General features: G+C 40.7%; 1 protein-coding gene across 9 annotated transcripts in view; it reads right to left on the bottom strand.

Moving 5' to 3' along the window:
• Positions 1-16,953, bottom strand: part of MAGI2 (membrane associated guanylate kinase, WW and PDZ domain containing 2) — a 1,367,587-nt gene that overhangs the window by 143,961 nt on the left and 1,206,673 nt on the right. For 8 of the 9 annotated variants that reach the window (XM_075345212.1, XM_075345209.1, XM_075345204.1 and 5 more), the window contains 2 exons: positions 13,764-13,795; positions 13,432-13,621 (listed from right to left, as the gene is read on the bottom strand). In XM_075345212.1, the coding sequence (XP_075201327.1) occupies positions 13,432-13,621; positions 13,764-13,795 (222 nt within the window). The remainder of the gene's footprint in view (positions 1-13,431; positions 13,622-13,763; positions 13,796-16,953) is intronic. The other variant, XM_075345205.1, reaches the window with a different exon arrangement.

Consider the following 16,953-nt stretch of genomic DNA (forward strand, 5'->3'; position numbering starts at 1 on the left):
GCCATCACCTTAGTGGCTGATTTTTGCACCCTGAACTTCTTTGGAGAACCACTGTGCCTCCACTCTTTTGACTGCTCCTTGTTTTCAGGGTCATACAAATAAATCCAGGTCTCATCCATAGTGACCAGTCCCTCCAGGAAGTTCTTATCAGTCGGGAAACTGACTAAATGGACCAGGAAGTTTTCACTGGCATGCTTCCCTGATCTGTTGTCAAATATTTGAGGACCCACTTTGCAGATCGCTTCCTCATGTCCAAATATTCCTGGATTATAGCACAAACACGTTCACGAGAAATCCCCATGATATCTGCTATTTCTTTAGCTTAAATTCGTTGATTCTTCAGTATGAGGTTGTGCACAGCATCGACGCTCTCCGGAACAACAACCACTCTTGGTCATCCAGGACATTCCTCATCATTGGTGCTGAAGTGGCCCGTTTAAAATTTGGCAACCCAGTTCTTAACTGTGGAATATGAAGGGCATTGATCCCCCAATGTCTGCAACATATGACCATGAATATCTTTTGTGGACTTTCCTTGCAGAAACAATAATTTTATCACTCCTCTGTTCTCGGTTGCTGTGAATATGGCATTAGACGCCGCCATTTTGTTTTCCCGCATGCGTAGAACACTGTTGCCATAAGCAACAAACACAACATTTTGAAAACATATATTAGACACATAAGGCTTTCATGTGAAGTAACATTCGTTACCATAGAAAGAAAAAAAGATCACAAAGCCAAAGACTTATCAGCTGCCTTTCATAGATTTTAATAGTCTGTGAAAGAAAGTACAGCTGTTGCTTACATAAGAGGTCTTGCCTGAGTCTTTTTAATCGTTTTTCATTATGAATGATAAAAACTAAAAGTTCAGTTTTAACAGATAAAGAATTGTAAAGAGCAGATAAATAGGTAAATTTGTTCAGATGCCCTAGCGGCATTTAAAATTGTAAATAAATATACAGATTGAGGGTTACCTACCACCAGTGACTCTCTGTAAAGGATCCCTTTGGCTATGGGTTCACAATACTACCTCACTTCCTAATATTGAGATAGTCCAAGAATCTCTAACTTTAAATCCAAATATAAAAAAAACAGCAAACTTCAATGTATACTGTATTCTGCAAGGTTTCTTTGTAACCTTTAATTAAGTAATTGCCTTGCAAAAAGCAGTAATATACTGTTCTTGGAAGTGAGCATAAAAAGAAACTGTGAATTAAAATTACACCACTAAAGTTAAAAGTAAAGCAAAATATTTAAATGTATCATTTTTGAACAGTTCACTTTTTCACGTTTCATCTCCTGGTGGGAGGTTTAAAAACTATTAGACAAAGCTATCATGTATAGAAATTCTTAATTAGATATGGGACGACTCTAAATCCATTGTGACTAAAAATACAGGACATTTATTTTATTTAATTGAGCTAAAGATTTCATTCCCTTTTATTCATTGTTACATATAGCTATTAAAATTAATAAGTTAACACTTTGGTGTAAAGATCCATATTAGAGAATATCTTGTTTTCCAATCTGATGAAATAGTAAATTAGATTGATAGATTATACTATTAACCCATTCAGGACCGAGGACATACTGGTACGTCCTAAATAATGAAGGGGTGATCACCGACGACTGTAGCGGCGAGCCGGCAGCAATTCATGCACATGTATGCTGATTTGCACAGCAGACATGTGCGGCTATCAGGCGCGGGTGGATCCGCGATCCACCCGTGTCTGTTAACCCCTTAGATCGCGCTGTCAAAATGTGACAGCACGATTTAAATAAATAATAACAAAAATATACACATATTTAATATCGTCGTGTTCAGAAATGCCCAGTCAAAATATAAAATCAATTAATCTGATTGGTAAATGGCTTGTCGCAAATTTTGAGCAAAACGCAATAACAGGCGATCAAACCTAGCATCTGCGCAAAAATGGTACCATTAAAAACGTCAGCTCAAGATGCAAAAAATAAGTTGTTACTGATCCCCATATCCTGAAAAATGAAAATATTACGGGTCGTGGAAAATGTTGCAAAAAGTGTGCCAGTTTTTTTAGACAAACCTTTGAATCTTTTTATCCCCTTAGATAAAAGTGTCTACGAACTTGCACCAACCTAAGGCATCTAACTTACACATCAGTTTTACTATAAAGTGAACACATGGTAAATAAAATACCCCCAAAACAATCATGCAATCACACTTTTTTGCAATTTCGTCACACTTGGAATTTTTTTACCGTTTTCCAGTACACTATATGGTAAATCTCATGGTTTCATTTACAAGTACAGCTCATCCCACAAAAAACAAGTGCTCATGTGCCGCCCCCACGTCAGCAGCTGGGCTGCTCGGATCCGTATCCGCGGTGGCTCAAGGGACGTCCGGACCCGGCCACTCAAATAAAGTGGGTATATGTACAAGGGACAATGTGGAAAGTTTGTGACACCACCCGTGGTGTGTGGTAAGGGTAAAGTACCACCGCTGCGGCTGGGAGTACCCGGTGGCGATGGTGTGGGCAGCCAGGTGTTTAACCCCTCCACGGGTAGGGGGGATGCCCCAGGACTTGGTGATGGTGTCGGGAAGGTGCCGTTGGGCTGGTAAGGGTTAATTGCGTACTCACTCAGTCCAATAACGCTGACGCTGACAACCGTGGTAAACCAAAGTTCTTGATGCCACTGCAGCAGGGAGGGAGCACGCCTGGATCCCGTGCATGTTGGTGTTGCTTGTTAGCCTGCGACCTTGACACCTCTTTTTATAGTTGGTCCCTTTCAGCTTAAAACTAAATGGGTATGGCTAATGGAGTGAGCTGGCTCTCAGGGTTCATGCTTGGGATTTTCTGGACTAGGCAGTGGGAAAGTTCTATCCCCCTCGTTGCACTAGTACCCCGATTTTGGAGCGGGTGGAGAACGGATCTTGAAGGCCCCGTCCTCATTGGGTGAATTACCAGGACGCCTGAAGCTACTTCCTGGCCTGGGGTCCACGTACCCCGTCGTGCCCTGGCCCCTGCCCGGTGATGGCACAAGGCCGCCTGATGTCCTCCTCGACAGTCCGTGCCCCTTGTCACGATCCCCTGCAACCGGGGTCCAGCTCCTACCAGGCCCAGACCAATGTTTGCCACCTAGTAAACGAGGAGCCCAGCTCCTGACCTCTCCACTTGAGAGTCACCACTCAGCTAACTTGTGACCTCTACTCTTCAGAGTCACTCCTCAACTGACTGTCTCCTAACACTCCTGACCTTCCCTTAATCAACCCCTGAAGTGGCCAGCCCTATTCCCTTCAGGCTGTCCACTGGTGTGTCTGGTGAGTGTGGTGCAGAGTTTTCCTAGGATTTTGATTAGCTTGTTCTTAACAACACCAAAGGTCAGGCACCTGTAACCAAGGAGGAAGTGGATATCATGCAGAAGGGCAGATTGCACAATACCCTGTGATGACCTGATAGGCCACACTCATATGGCAAGATTGATGGAAAAAAAAAGTTACGGCTCTTGGAAGAAGAGGAGCAAAAAACAAAAATGAAAAACGGAAAATCACCCAGGAAAGATGGGCAGACTGATTCATGAGACTCCAGTCATTTGACCAGGTCCATAGTCTCTTGCCTTTCGAGATCCTTGAAATGGCTTTTGATTAGCGGCTGGCGCAATGTCATCATTGCAGCGTGATGCACAGGTGATGTCAAACCAGCCTGGCTAATCAAAAGCAGTGCCAAGGATCTCGAAAGGTAAGAGATTCACAAGCCTCCTATCCCGGCAGTCACATTTTTTGTCTTTTATTAGTTGTGTAAACTGCATATTTATTTATTTATATTTATTGATGAATCAACTGCAAACATCTGGAAAAACAAAAACCACACCAATGAGGGTGAACATGAAAAATCCCAGGAGAAAACGTATAAATTAGGTATAAAAAATGCAAATTAAAAGAAGAATTTGGTGCAAAAATATACTTAAAATGCCAAAACCTAAGCAAAAAGACGATGAAATACAATAAATCGAGCCGTACAATTACATCTTTGAACCATGATTACCAAATAAAATTGGCAATTCAGGGTCTTTGACCAATAAAAATAGAATTGAGACAAAGATAAAAAAAATACCTAAAGAAGGTTTCCATTACTAATATGATTCCCTTTCTTTTATCCTAATTATTCCTCACACTTTCCTAATATACTTCTGCTATCTTCTCTGCTCCTGTAAACTTATCTCTGTGTCCTCTATATACCTTTATTGTTGCAGCTTTGATCCTTCCAGCTACAGCCTGTATTCAGACCAATTGAGCAGAGCAAGTCACAGTTGGGGGCAGGGCTGACTGTCTGCAAGTGAAAGCAGTCTGGACATGCATGCCCAGATCATACTTCACTCTCCTCTCAGCCCTGCTCAGTTGGTCTGATTCCAGTCTGCAGTGGGAAGGATGAAAGATACAACAATAAAGGTATTTAGGAGCTTCTTAGAGATAAGCTTACAGAAGGGGAGTAGATAATAGAAGTATAATAAGAAAGTGTTAGGGGTGCTTCACACACAGCGAGATCGCTACCGAAATCGCTGCTACGGCACGGTTTTGGTGACGCAACAGTGACCTCATTAGCGATCTCGCTGTGTGTGACACTGAGCAGCGATCTGGCCCCTGCTACGAGATCGCTGCTCGTTACACACAGCCCTGGTTCGTTTTCTTCAAAGGCGCTCTCCCGCTGTGACGCACAGATCGCTGTGTGTGACAGCAAGAGAGTGACGAATGAAGCGAGCAGGGAGCAGGAGCTGGCATCTGGCAGCTGCGGTAAGCTGTAACCAGGGTAAACATCGGGTAACCAAGGTGGTTACCCGATATTTACCTTTGTTACCAGCCTCCGCCGCTCTCACGCTGCCTGTGCTGCCGGCTCCGGCTCTCTGCACATGTAGCTACAGTACACATCGGGTTAATTAACCCGATGTGTACTGTAGCTAGGAGAGCAAGGAGCCAGCGCTAAGCAGTGTGCGCTGCTCCCTGCTCTCTGCACATGTAGCTGCAGTGCACATCGGGTTAATTAACCCGATGTGTACTGTAGCTAGGAGAGCAAGGAGCCAGCGCTAAGCAGTGTGCGCGGCTCCCTGCTCTCGCGGTTATGATCGCTGCTTCAGCTGCTGTGTTTGACAGCTAAGCAGCGATCATAACAGCGACTTACAAGGTCGCTGTTACGTCACAGAAAATGGTGACGTAACAGCGACCTCGTTGTCGCTGTTGCTTAGTGTGAACCAGCCCTTAGTTAGGAACAGTTAGGATAAAAGAAGGGATCACATTAGTAGTGAAAAACCTCTGTTACTTATAAAATGAGGAAGCGTTATCTAAATAAAGCTGGGAAATGCATTTAAAATTTCAAAGAAGCTTCACATATACTAATTGCATCAGATTGTTAGTCTAGTTTTTAACCTAGCTAGTGATAATATTTCTAATTTAATTACTATATATATATATATATATATATATATATATATATATATATATATATATATATATATATACTTAAATATTGGGAAATTGCATTTATGTATAATTAAAGTATACCACACTACTCATTCACACAAAATATCCTATATAAGACTATACTTTAGGATCCTACCAACATTTTCCATCACCTGATTCTAGTAGCCAAAGCTCTCCCTTCATTTTTAAAAATGGGCTTCTAGGAGAACTGCAGAACTTGAAGGTCAGGGTCATCTGCACAAGCTTCTTTCTAATATGTCTTTGCGCAGAACACTACAAAGTCTGTTATTGAGCCGTCTGCTTGTGTGAGTCAAGGAAACCGCTCTGATTTGTATTTCTGTACTACTCGCACAATTTGAAAGAAATGGCACTGTAAAATCTTTAAGTGTTACTTTAACCCTGTACTGACTTGAAGGATGTAACAAGAACAACATTACGCCTTTAAATTTTTGGTATCTGAATTTGGTTTTTTTCATAGGTATACCTATCATTTATCTATTTTAAAGATAGACTGGGTGTTTTTTCCATGTGGTACAAACAATAGAAGTCTGGGAAGAGAAGAGGAATTCTAGCGTTTGTAACTTAATGTTGCTTGTCCAATAATTCAAACTTAACCCTAAAAATGATCATCTAACATTTACCAAAATAAGTCAACTTTTGAAACAAGGTTTTGATTTTAGTAGTTCTAATGCAATTTAAGTTTAAAAGCGCAAGATTTTCTTTTTCAGTTTTCCTGAGTATTAAGCAGGCTTTACACGCTACAACAAATCTAACGACGTGTCAGCAGGGTCACGTCGTAAGTGACGCACATCCGGCATCGTTAGTGTTGTTGTAGCGTGTGACAGCTACGTGCGATTGAACGTAAAACCGTTCATCGCATACACGTCGTTCATTTCCTTAAAATTGCACGTAAGGTTGTTCAATGTTCCCGAGGTACCACACATCGCAGTGTGTGACACCCCCGGGAACGATGAACAGATTTTACCTGCGTCCCGCGGCTCCCGCCGGCAATGCGGAAGGAAGGAGGTGGGCGGGATTTTTACGTCCCGCTCAGCTCTGCCCCTCCACTTCTATTGGCCAGCTGCCGCATGACGTCGCTGTGACGCCAAATGTCCCTCCCACTCCAGGAAGTGGACGTTCGCCGCCCACATCGAGGTCGTATAAGGACGGGTAAGTACGTGTGACGGCAAATAATCGTTTGTGCGACACGATCAACAAATTGAACATGCCGCACATACAATGGGGGCTGGTACGATCGCATACGATATCGTATGTGATATCGTAAGGTGTAAAGCAGGCTTTAGGCTGTGTGCACACAGTGCATTTTTATAGCGTTTTTTTATTGTAGTTTTGTCACAAAACTGCAAGCAAATCCTTATGTCAGCAAAGTCAATGAGATACCTGAAGTGTAGTGCACATGTTGAGTTTTCCTTTTATTGCTAAACAGGTTGAATGGAGGAGAATACGGAGCCCAGAATTTACATTTTACCTTTGAATAACCTTTATTAACACAGCAATTACCTTAAATAAATATCTATAAAAAAATCACGGACACCCTAATTTTTTTTTCGGACAAGGCAAAAATTACACTATTTCTACGGACTGTCATGGAATTTCAGGATTGTTGTCAACCCTAAAATCTGGTTCAGAGTAGGTTCACACAAGCGTATTTACGGTCTCAATACTGTCCATGAAAAAATGGATATTCGACAGACTAATGTTACTGAATGGGGCAGTGCAGATGAGAGGTTTTTTCAATAACCGAATTTGCATATGAAAAATAATCATTGCTGCATGCGCTAATTTTTTCCATAGGTTAGATGAGACTTGCCCACTCTAGTCTTTGGCTGCACAAAAAAATAGGATTACATCTATACAACTTCCAATTTTGATGGATAAATTGCAATTTTTAAACAAAAAAAGTGTATTTAAGGGGGCTTTACATGCAGCGACATTGCTAGTGATGTCGCTGGTGAAAGCACCCGCCCCCGTCGGTTGTGCGTCATGGGCAAATCGCTGCCTGTGGCGCGCAATATTGTTAGTCCCCATCACATGGACTTAGCTGCCTAAGGGGGCGGTTCATGCGGCGTCACTAAGCGGCCGCCCAATAGAAGCGGAGATGAGCGGCCGTAACATCCTGCCCACCTTCTTCCTTCCTCATTGCCGGCGGCCACAGGTATGCTGTAGTTCGTCATTCCCGAGATGTCACACATAGCAATGTGTGCTGCTCCGGGAACGACGAACAACCTGCGTCCTCTACAATCAACGATTATTTGAAAATGAACAACGTGTCAACAATGGACAATTTGGTGAGCATTTTCCACCGTTAACGGCCGATGGTTGGTGTCACATGCAACAACGTCGCTAACGATGCCGGATGTGCGTCACGGAATCCGTGACCCCGGCGATATATCGTTAGATAATCGTTGCGTGTAACGGGGCCTTTAGAGTTGTAAATTTTAAAGTGGTCCTGTAAAAAATGGATTTCATATGGATGACAAACGAGAAAAAACCTTACTCATTTTTTTGATGAAGCGGACAACTTTTTTTATACACTTGTGTGAACCTGGTCTCGTAGTTTCCTATGGAATAGACCAGGTGACTTTCCTGATTAAGGTATGGATAACATAGGCTTTTGTTAAGAGAAGCTCTTTTGTTACTGAAATTGAAGACTAAACAACCTAATGGTACGTATTTTAAGAATGATTTGTCGTTTATTAAAGAGGTTGTCCACTACTTTAACACTGATGACCTATCTGTAGGATAGGTCACCAATGTTTGATTGGCCGAGGTTCGACAACCCGCACCTCCACCGATCAGCTTTTCTAGGTTCCAGAGGTGGCAGCAGGCAGCTGGAAATGCTCAGTTCCAGAGCTTCTCTGTCTTCTGATAATGGCCGGGTAATGCACATCCACCTATTGATCTGAATAGCAGGTGGATGTGTAGTACTTGGCCGCTCTCAGTTGACGGGGCAGCTCCAGAACTGAGCATTTCCACCTGCCTACTGCCGGCAGTGGCCCTAAGAACAGCTGATCGGCAGGGGTGTGGGGTGTCGGACCCTGGCCAATCAGACATTGATGACCTATGCTAAGAATAGGCTATCAATGGTAAAGAAGTGGCCAACGTCTAAGTGATAGGTATTAATACTTACCTACATTGTGCGGATTGGTTTGACGTTGATTAAGCTGTATGTATGTTCATTTGCAGATTATGTATTCTCACAGGATTGGATGTTTGTCTTTCAGAAAAATATTTTCCTATGATTGTATGATTGCATTATGATAAAGGCATTGTGCACCCCAGAAATGCGTCAGTCTGTGCCACAAGTGGAACACTTTTAAAATGGATTTTTCAATTCATTGCTATATAAAGAAAATAGCATTTTAAAAAGAAGTGGAGGTGCAGCGATTGCTCCATTTTATCCTTGTAATATGTGTTAAGGCCGCTTTTCACGCTGCGATATCGCTATCGATATCGCTAGCGTGCATACCCGCCCCCGTCGGTTGTGCGTCATGGGCAAATTGCTGCCCATGGCGCACAACATCGCTTGGACCCGTCACACTACTTACCTGCCTAGCGATGTCGCTGTTGCCGGTGAACCGCCTCCTTTCTAAGGGGGCGGTTCGTTCGACGTCACAGCGACGTCACTAAGCGGCCGCCCAATAGAAGCGGAGGGGCGGAGATGAGCGGGACAAAAATCCCGCCCACCTCCTTCCTTCCTCATTGCGGGCGGCAGCAGGTACGAGGTTGTTCCTCGTTCCTGCGGTGTCATACATAGTGATGTGTGCTGCCGCAGGAACGACGAACAACCTGCGTTCTGCTACAGCAACGATATTTGGCAAATGGACAGCGTGTCAACGATCAACGATAAGGTAAGTATTTTTGATCGTTAACAGTCGTTCGTGCGTTTCACACGCAACAACGTCGCTAACGAGGCTGGATGTGCGTCACGAATTCCGTGACCCCAACGACATCGCGTTAGCGATGTAGTTGCGTGTAAAGCGGCCTTTAGTGGTCTACAATAGAATTGGCAACCAAAAAAACTAGACTAAAATGCAGTTCTCTGCAAAAAACGTGGTAATCCCCGTGTTTTGTCTTCAGCCTATATACGTCCATAAAATTAATGATTTGCTTGTAAGACATGGAGAGGGGTAGAAAAGAAACAAAATGTGACTTGCCAATATTTTGAAAAGTCAAGAAAACTGGTTACTATTCTGAGACAGAGGAGAACCAGCACCCATTGATATGTAAATGTAAATGGGTGATGTCTAGGGGCTCGTTCAGATGCAGCATATTGAATTTTTTGCAGATCAAAAACCCATTACATGAATCTGAATGGGGTAATTTTTGACCTAATATATTTAATGCACAGAGAATTGCATTATAAAAAGGGACGTATCTTCACATCGTAAGTGATAACTGATGTGAAAAATTCAATCTGTTCCGCACAAAATAACAAAGACAAATCATCCAATTGCCTCAAATTAATGCAAGAGGACGCAGAATGTCTTCGACACCTTAATAAAAAATCCAGGTACACTAATTAAGATCACACTATGTACTCATTATATTCTACAGATAATTAATGTTTCATACTATAGTGCAGATATTTTGTTTAGAACAATTTAATTTGCAATGCAAATTCATGTATTAAGAATCCCACCTGCCTGTACGGCAGAACTATGGGGTCCATTGGAGGCCAAGTTTGATAGACTTCTCTGTAATGCCTTTTAGCAGCAGACATTAGATGCCAACTGTGAGGTTTTCTTATCTGTAGTTTAGCTTAATAGCAGAAACAAAAAAAAATAATACATCGTACAGAGAGGAAAATCAATGTTGTTTTCTCTGCAGAAATTAGCTTGGCAGAGCGGCTTCGCTGCAGTTTCTAACACCTCATCTGAGAGTATATGATTGATGTCTCACTTAGAAAGATTCTGGCACCAGTGCATTCACCTAAACTAATGCCAACGGCCGCAGCACTTAATGACATGCCAGCACGCTTTCATTCAATAATGATTAATAGTCTTGGACTTCAAATGTTACAAAAAAACACTGATTATAAAATAAAAGTAATCAGATACATGCGGAATAAGTAGATTGATTTCATTTCAACTGACTATACAAGGTAGAATCTTGTCAGCCGGCCAGGGCTAGCCCTTTTCTTCTGGAGAGACGCTCACATCTACAGGGTGTCCCTGAGGTCTGGACACATAGGCAAAAATACATAGTTGCAATTAAATTTATTAACATTTTATTCAATTGAAATATTAAATACCATCTTTACTATGATTTCCATCATGCAAAGGTTGATGGGCTTTGCAAAATTCACATGAACTTGATGTGATAAATCCACATTACTGTAAGTTTTAGCACATTCACTCTCTACGCGTTCAAACAAGTGTGTTACATCTGTGATTTTCATTGAGTACACCTTCTCCTTTACTATACCCAAGGAAAAGAAGTCAAGGGGGCTAAGGTAAGGTGGACGAGGAGACCTCTCAACATGACCACATCTTCCAATCCAGTTGCCATTCAGTTAATCTCTTACTACTGGTGTGAAATGCGCAGGGGCGCCATCCTGTTGGAACCATTCAGGAAGTCTTTCATTGTATCTTTCAATTTGGGGCATTAACGGATCTCTCATCAAGTCTCACCAGTTACATGTTTATCGAACAAGAATGGTCCCAACACATGTGTTTTCCATAAAACACACAACACAACACCACAATCTTTTGCGCTTCTTGCTGTTTTGCATAATTCACAAAATGTGGATTGCCTTAAGACTAGTATTGAATATTCTGTCTTCTAACCTCACCATTCACATAAAATAAAGCTTCATCGCGGAACAGCAGTCTTCCATGAAACTATTTTTTTTCATCCAACCCATTAGACTGGAAAACCATTTATACATCTCAAGTTGTGTATAGAATTATTATTAAATTACAGTTAATAAGATTTCCAATGTATCCAGACATTAGGGACACCCTGTATATTGCCAGCCAGCAATGTGGGTCATAGGTTATACAATCTATGCTAGAGAAAAGAGGGAAAGACCAATGACATTTGAACTGAACTTTTGATTTATACCCATTAATCACTTTCATATTTTATAACATTAGTTTCCATATATGTTCTTGAAGCTCCATCCTATAGCTGGGTAATGGAGCTTAGTTCTATACATAATTAAAATACTTAAAGGACTAAGCCCCACTAGATGTAGCCAGTCACTAACAAGTCAATAAAACTTAACCTTTATTACATTAGATTCTAATATATACTGTATATAGGTAAAATCATATTTTTAATTACAATTTTTTTTTTATTATTATTATTATTATGTTTAGTAGCAATTGCTTCTTCCAGTGTTCATTTTCCCCACTGCATCTGGATCATTCATAGCAGCTATAACCATAAGGATCTAACATATAGAGGGTTAAACATACAAAACCAAAGAAAAACCTCTAAAAAACAAAGCAGTCAGGTGATTTAACCTCCGCGGCTAGGCAGGGACAATCCTAGGGATTTTATAGGTCACTGTTTCCTGTTTGCAAACAATCTATTATCTGTCAGCTATCTACATCTCAGTAGGAGGAGCACTATACTGTATACACCCACTTCTTGCCCACTACCCAACCTTATACCTCACTGTGTGTTTCTCACCGCTATATGACATCTGTCTGATATCTTATTATGTGGAGATTTTTTCTTTATGGTTTTAACCGAATAAAATTTGATATTAATAGAGTAAAATAAAGTTTGTTTTTTAGAGGTTTTTCTTTGGTTTTATATATTATTCATAGCAGCCCCAGTTAAAATGGAAAAACTGCCCCCTATTGTGCAAAGATGCTCCTGGGCTGACAGAGACCCAATGATCATATGGTTGCCAGATATTACAAAAGTATCGGTAATGCAAATGCTTCTGTTGGCTGCATAGCGCTCACCAAAGTTCTAAATTTCAGGCAAAAAAGACAGAAGCAGTAAAATAGTTTGTGTGTTCTCCTCAGGGTCTCAACTGTGATGACATCTAGGGACTGGGCCTTCTCCTCCCAGATTTCAGACATAGGACCTTTAACCCCACACAGTGAATTTAGAATTGTGAATTATTAAAGCCTAGAGCCAGATACTGAAAATGTACTTGCTTGTTATCAGGTTAGAACATTTAGCATGACCTACTTAAAGGGAACCAGCCACCAGGATTTTCATACATAAACTAAAGCCACTGCTATAATGGCCCTAGGATGTTGATTCTATACATACCTTTAGTTGTGAGATCAGATGTTTACTTTCTGAAATATAGACAAGTAAAGTTTGTGACATCCTCTGTTATTTGATGAGAGGTGCAACAGAATATCTAATAGGTGGGTTAGGTTTTGCTAGTTATTCTGACCCTGTCTGCCTGCCCTTCTTCTCCACTTCCTCTCTCTGTAAAAACAGACATAGGCGGAGGAAGTTTAGGCAGGCAGACAGGGGTGGCAATAACTAGCAAAACCCGACCAACCTATTAGATATTCCGTTGCACCTCTCATCAAACAACAGTGCATTTCACAAACTTTTTCTTGCCTGTATTTCAGAAAGAATACTTCCAAACTCTCAACTAAAGGTATGTATAGAATCAGCATGATAGCGCCAGTATAGCACTGACTTTAGTTTATATATGAAAATCCTGGTGGTTAGTTCTCTTTAAGCTAGTATGCACTTTACTACTATAAATGATTTTTTTATTTCTTTAAATTGTCTGGTAACAGAATAAAGCAAAGCAAAAATAGCCTTCAAAGCACAATATGCTAAAAATGGATTTGTTACTGATCTATTTATAAAGATCAAGTTGGAAATATTTTGCATATATTTGTATTTTTTTTTCCTACAGAATATTTATATGCTGCTTTAAATTTAAATGCAAATAAAGTGTAAAAATTTTGGCTAAATATTTTTTTTGTGCAATTGCAGGCTATTTTTCAAATAGACATACTAGTACTTACGCCTACTTTCATAGATTGCTCTTGATTTCTCATAGAGTTCATAAGGGTCAGGTTTTCTTGGATCAAAGGCATCTGTAGAATCAGGAAATGAACTTCGATGTAGCGTTGGTGGGTAGGGAAGATTTGGTGGTACTGATGGTGCTGATAAACTAGTTTGGGGGCTTCCTTGATTTTCCCATCGTTCCATCATCTGCAAGTTAAGAATGTTTAATGAATTATTTTCATTTATAATCTCTAAAAATATGTTTATTATTAACCCACACATCTTATCTGCAGCCAAAATCCCCAATAAATCTAGAATAACAATATCAATATAAATAAAAGTGACTCACAGGCTTGGAACTTTTCCATGGAGAAAAGAAACCTAAAAATGAATAAAAAAAAAAAAAAAAAAAAAAAAAGGAAAACTATTAGGAATAGGGATTTACAGTTAATGAGTATACATTTGAATAATTTGCAGTAAAATAAAAAAAGAAATGAAAACATAAACTCTAAAGAATAACACCTACATATAAGCCACATTGTTTGGTGAAAACCAATGAAACTGCATTAAATGACCACCAAATGGATATGTTTGCCTTTAAGGCCTGCCGGTTTGTGTAAGCATACATTTACTGGGCTGATTGGTGTGGTTTTGATAAAATAACTGTTTTATCAGCAGAATGATTATCACTAGAGAACTGGTAAACCTGCTGCCATGTTGTCCTCCATATTTATGGTCTCTTAATAACCCTGCCTCCACCACTGATTAACATATTTGTGCCACTGTACACAGAATGTTGGAAATCAATGGTGGGGTGCGATTATACACAGCTATATTCAAAGAACTAGTAGAATAGAACAATGACTTCATCAAAACTGCAGCAAGTAGTCCAGTAAGTGATACATCTCTGTAATCTGGGATTACATGCCCCTACATCATATTGCTCTCAGATGGGGTAGGAAAAACCTGGTGAAAGAATAACTTTAAAGATCTTTGATAGTTTGGGCTGTATTGGATATTATGAGGATTTAAGTTATGCTACTGGTAAAGGTTCATGAATGTGTTTGTAAGGAGTAGAGATGAGCGAACCCGAACTGTAAAGTTCAAGATTTGTACCGAACACGGAATTTAAAAAAAATGAAAATCAGTATCCTAAGTTCGGAGTTTGGGTGCTGTATATATGCAAACCACTCAATCAAGCATCGAGGTGCTCATAAACGCTCTGTGCTCGGCAAAGTAAGAGCCGCATGCAGTCACAATGGCTCTCAATGGGGGGTAAAAACGTTTTTGGATGTAAAAAAACCCACCGCCCTCCCTTCCCCAGAAATGCTCTGTTTATTGCTGGCTGTATGTATGTGGGAGGAGAGCCAAAGTGCCCAATCATCGACTTCAAACGGGGTTCAGGCTCTGGAATCAAGTTTAGGTAAAGTTCGGGTTCTGAACTGAACTTTATTTAAACTCCAGCTGAACCCGATGAAACCCGAACTTCAATAGGTCTGCTCATGTCTAGTAAGGAGCTATACGTCAAGGTCAACATCTGCTTACTGGGTTACTATTTGCATCACTTTTTTCTCTATTACACTAACCATTAAAAGAGGTTGTCCACTACTAGGATAAACCCTTGTGATTCCATGTTTCCCCCTGGTAAAATAAAGACTAAACACCTCCCATGCCGGCACCGTTCCAGCGGTGTCTGGGATTGCGATGCTCTGGCTCACGTGGGGTTGTGGCATCATGGGAACCCTGTGTTCAACCAGTGCCGGCTTTCTCCCCATCTTCGGACCAAACAAGTTAATCATCAGGAAATGAGTGAAGCGGCTGTGTTCAATTCATGTTCATTGTTCGTTTGGTTTGACACCATAACCCCACGAGCTCCGGCACCACAGGAATGGGGCCAACAAGAGAGGTGTATAGTCTTTATTATTTTACTATCTGGAAACGTGGACTCATAAGGGGTTATCCTAGTAGTAGACAACCCCTTTAATTGATGAAGCCTGTCACATAATTCACATTTAAAGAATGACATGCCAGTAATAAAAAAATATTAGATCATCTTAGTTTCTGCAAATCCGTAAAAGTCCCAAGTGAAGTATACATATTAAATGTTCACATCCCCATTTTTTAACAATAAACTGATTTTAGCGTCACCAGCTCCGACACCAGCCATGCTACGTTCATTTTTTCACAGTTTTACAGTACAGAACAAACAATTGAGATACAGAAATTGAGTTCTGCTACTTGAGACTTCCGGGTCAGAGTAACACTCAACTTTCATGCCCCAGCTACTGAACTGCTGACAGAAAGGAAGGCAAGAAATATTGCGTAACCTTTAAAGTGCTTATGCCGGCTGTTTGTGTTTTATGTTAAGGTCGCAGGCAGTTTTGATTTGACCCACAACATCTATCTTTGCCATTAGTTCACTTTAGCCTCCTGTGAAATTACACCTTTAAGATACTACATTTATGTGTAGAGACTGAAATTGTTGCTTATTACTCGTCTCTGACTTTTTCTCTCATTTACAAAGTCAAGGTTGGTTAGGAAGAACTAATAAAAAGACGCATTGAGTGTGACATTTGGATGTATAGTAGCTTTCTGAAAAGTATAATAATTCTGCCAGATTTGATAAATAGCAGGGGGTGGCAAAACATTTTCTCATTTTATTTGCTTCTGGAAAGCAAAGATAACCCAATATAGTAAGGAAAATAAATAAAATGTCACTTTGAAGAAAGAAACAAAGAAATGCTAACTGCAGTAGAAGTTAAAATCAGTGCACAACATTTATTAGCTTTATATAGTTACAAATAAAAGTTCACAAATCCACATCATCCGCGCACCCTTACTTTAACTAGTTGCCACCCACGAGTAATTTTAACCCATTGATCTTTGCGTAATTGCTTTAAATTGGACATATTAGTTGGTGTTTGTGAAATGACTGATTGAGGCATGGTTCAGACCAATGTATAAATAAAGGACCAGCCAGAACCATAAACTGCAGACATGACCGGCTCTGTGTGCAGCTCTACCAGGCCGTCTGCTTCCATTTACATGTAGAAACCTGGGCTAGACCGATGTATAATTTGATTTTTTTTACACTGACCACTAGTCTGTGTGAAATATTGTTGGTGTGAGTGACGGGGTATGCAACAGAGCAGGCAGGGACACCAGGCCGATGAACAATCCAACAAGTTTTATTGAGGCAGGGAGCATAAAACATCCAATATCCAAATGGTTTTTTAGAGTCCACAATGAGTCCACACAAAGAAAACAGATCCGGGACGACACCCGGCAATCCGATAACAAGGAAAATGCAACAACAGTCCTTAGATGGGTTCCTTAAATCTGGTAGCGTGGCTGAGACAACACAATCCAACGAAGCAGCTGATCTTCAATGTCCCATAGTCCATACACAGGCACCAGGACCTCGCCTCAGCAACAGATCCTATCCCTTCAACCAACAAAGCATCAACTAACTCAAAACATGTGGCTGAATCTCCCACCTCTTCTTAGATCCACCCCCTGGATGGGCAGAAGTGCTCAGA

This window comes from Anomaloglossus baeobatrachus, chromosome 4, assembly GCF_048569485.1.
Source record: "Anomaloglossus baeobatrachus isolate aAnoBae1 chromosome 4, aAnoBae1.hap1, whole genome shotgun sequence".
NCBI lineage: Eukaryota > Metazoa > Chordata > Amphibia > Anura > Aromobatidae > Anomaloglossus > Anomaloglossus baeobatrachus.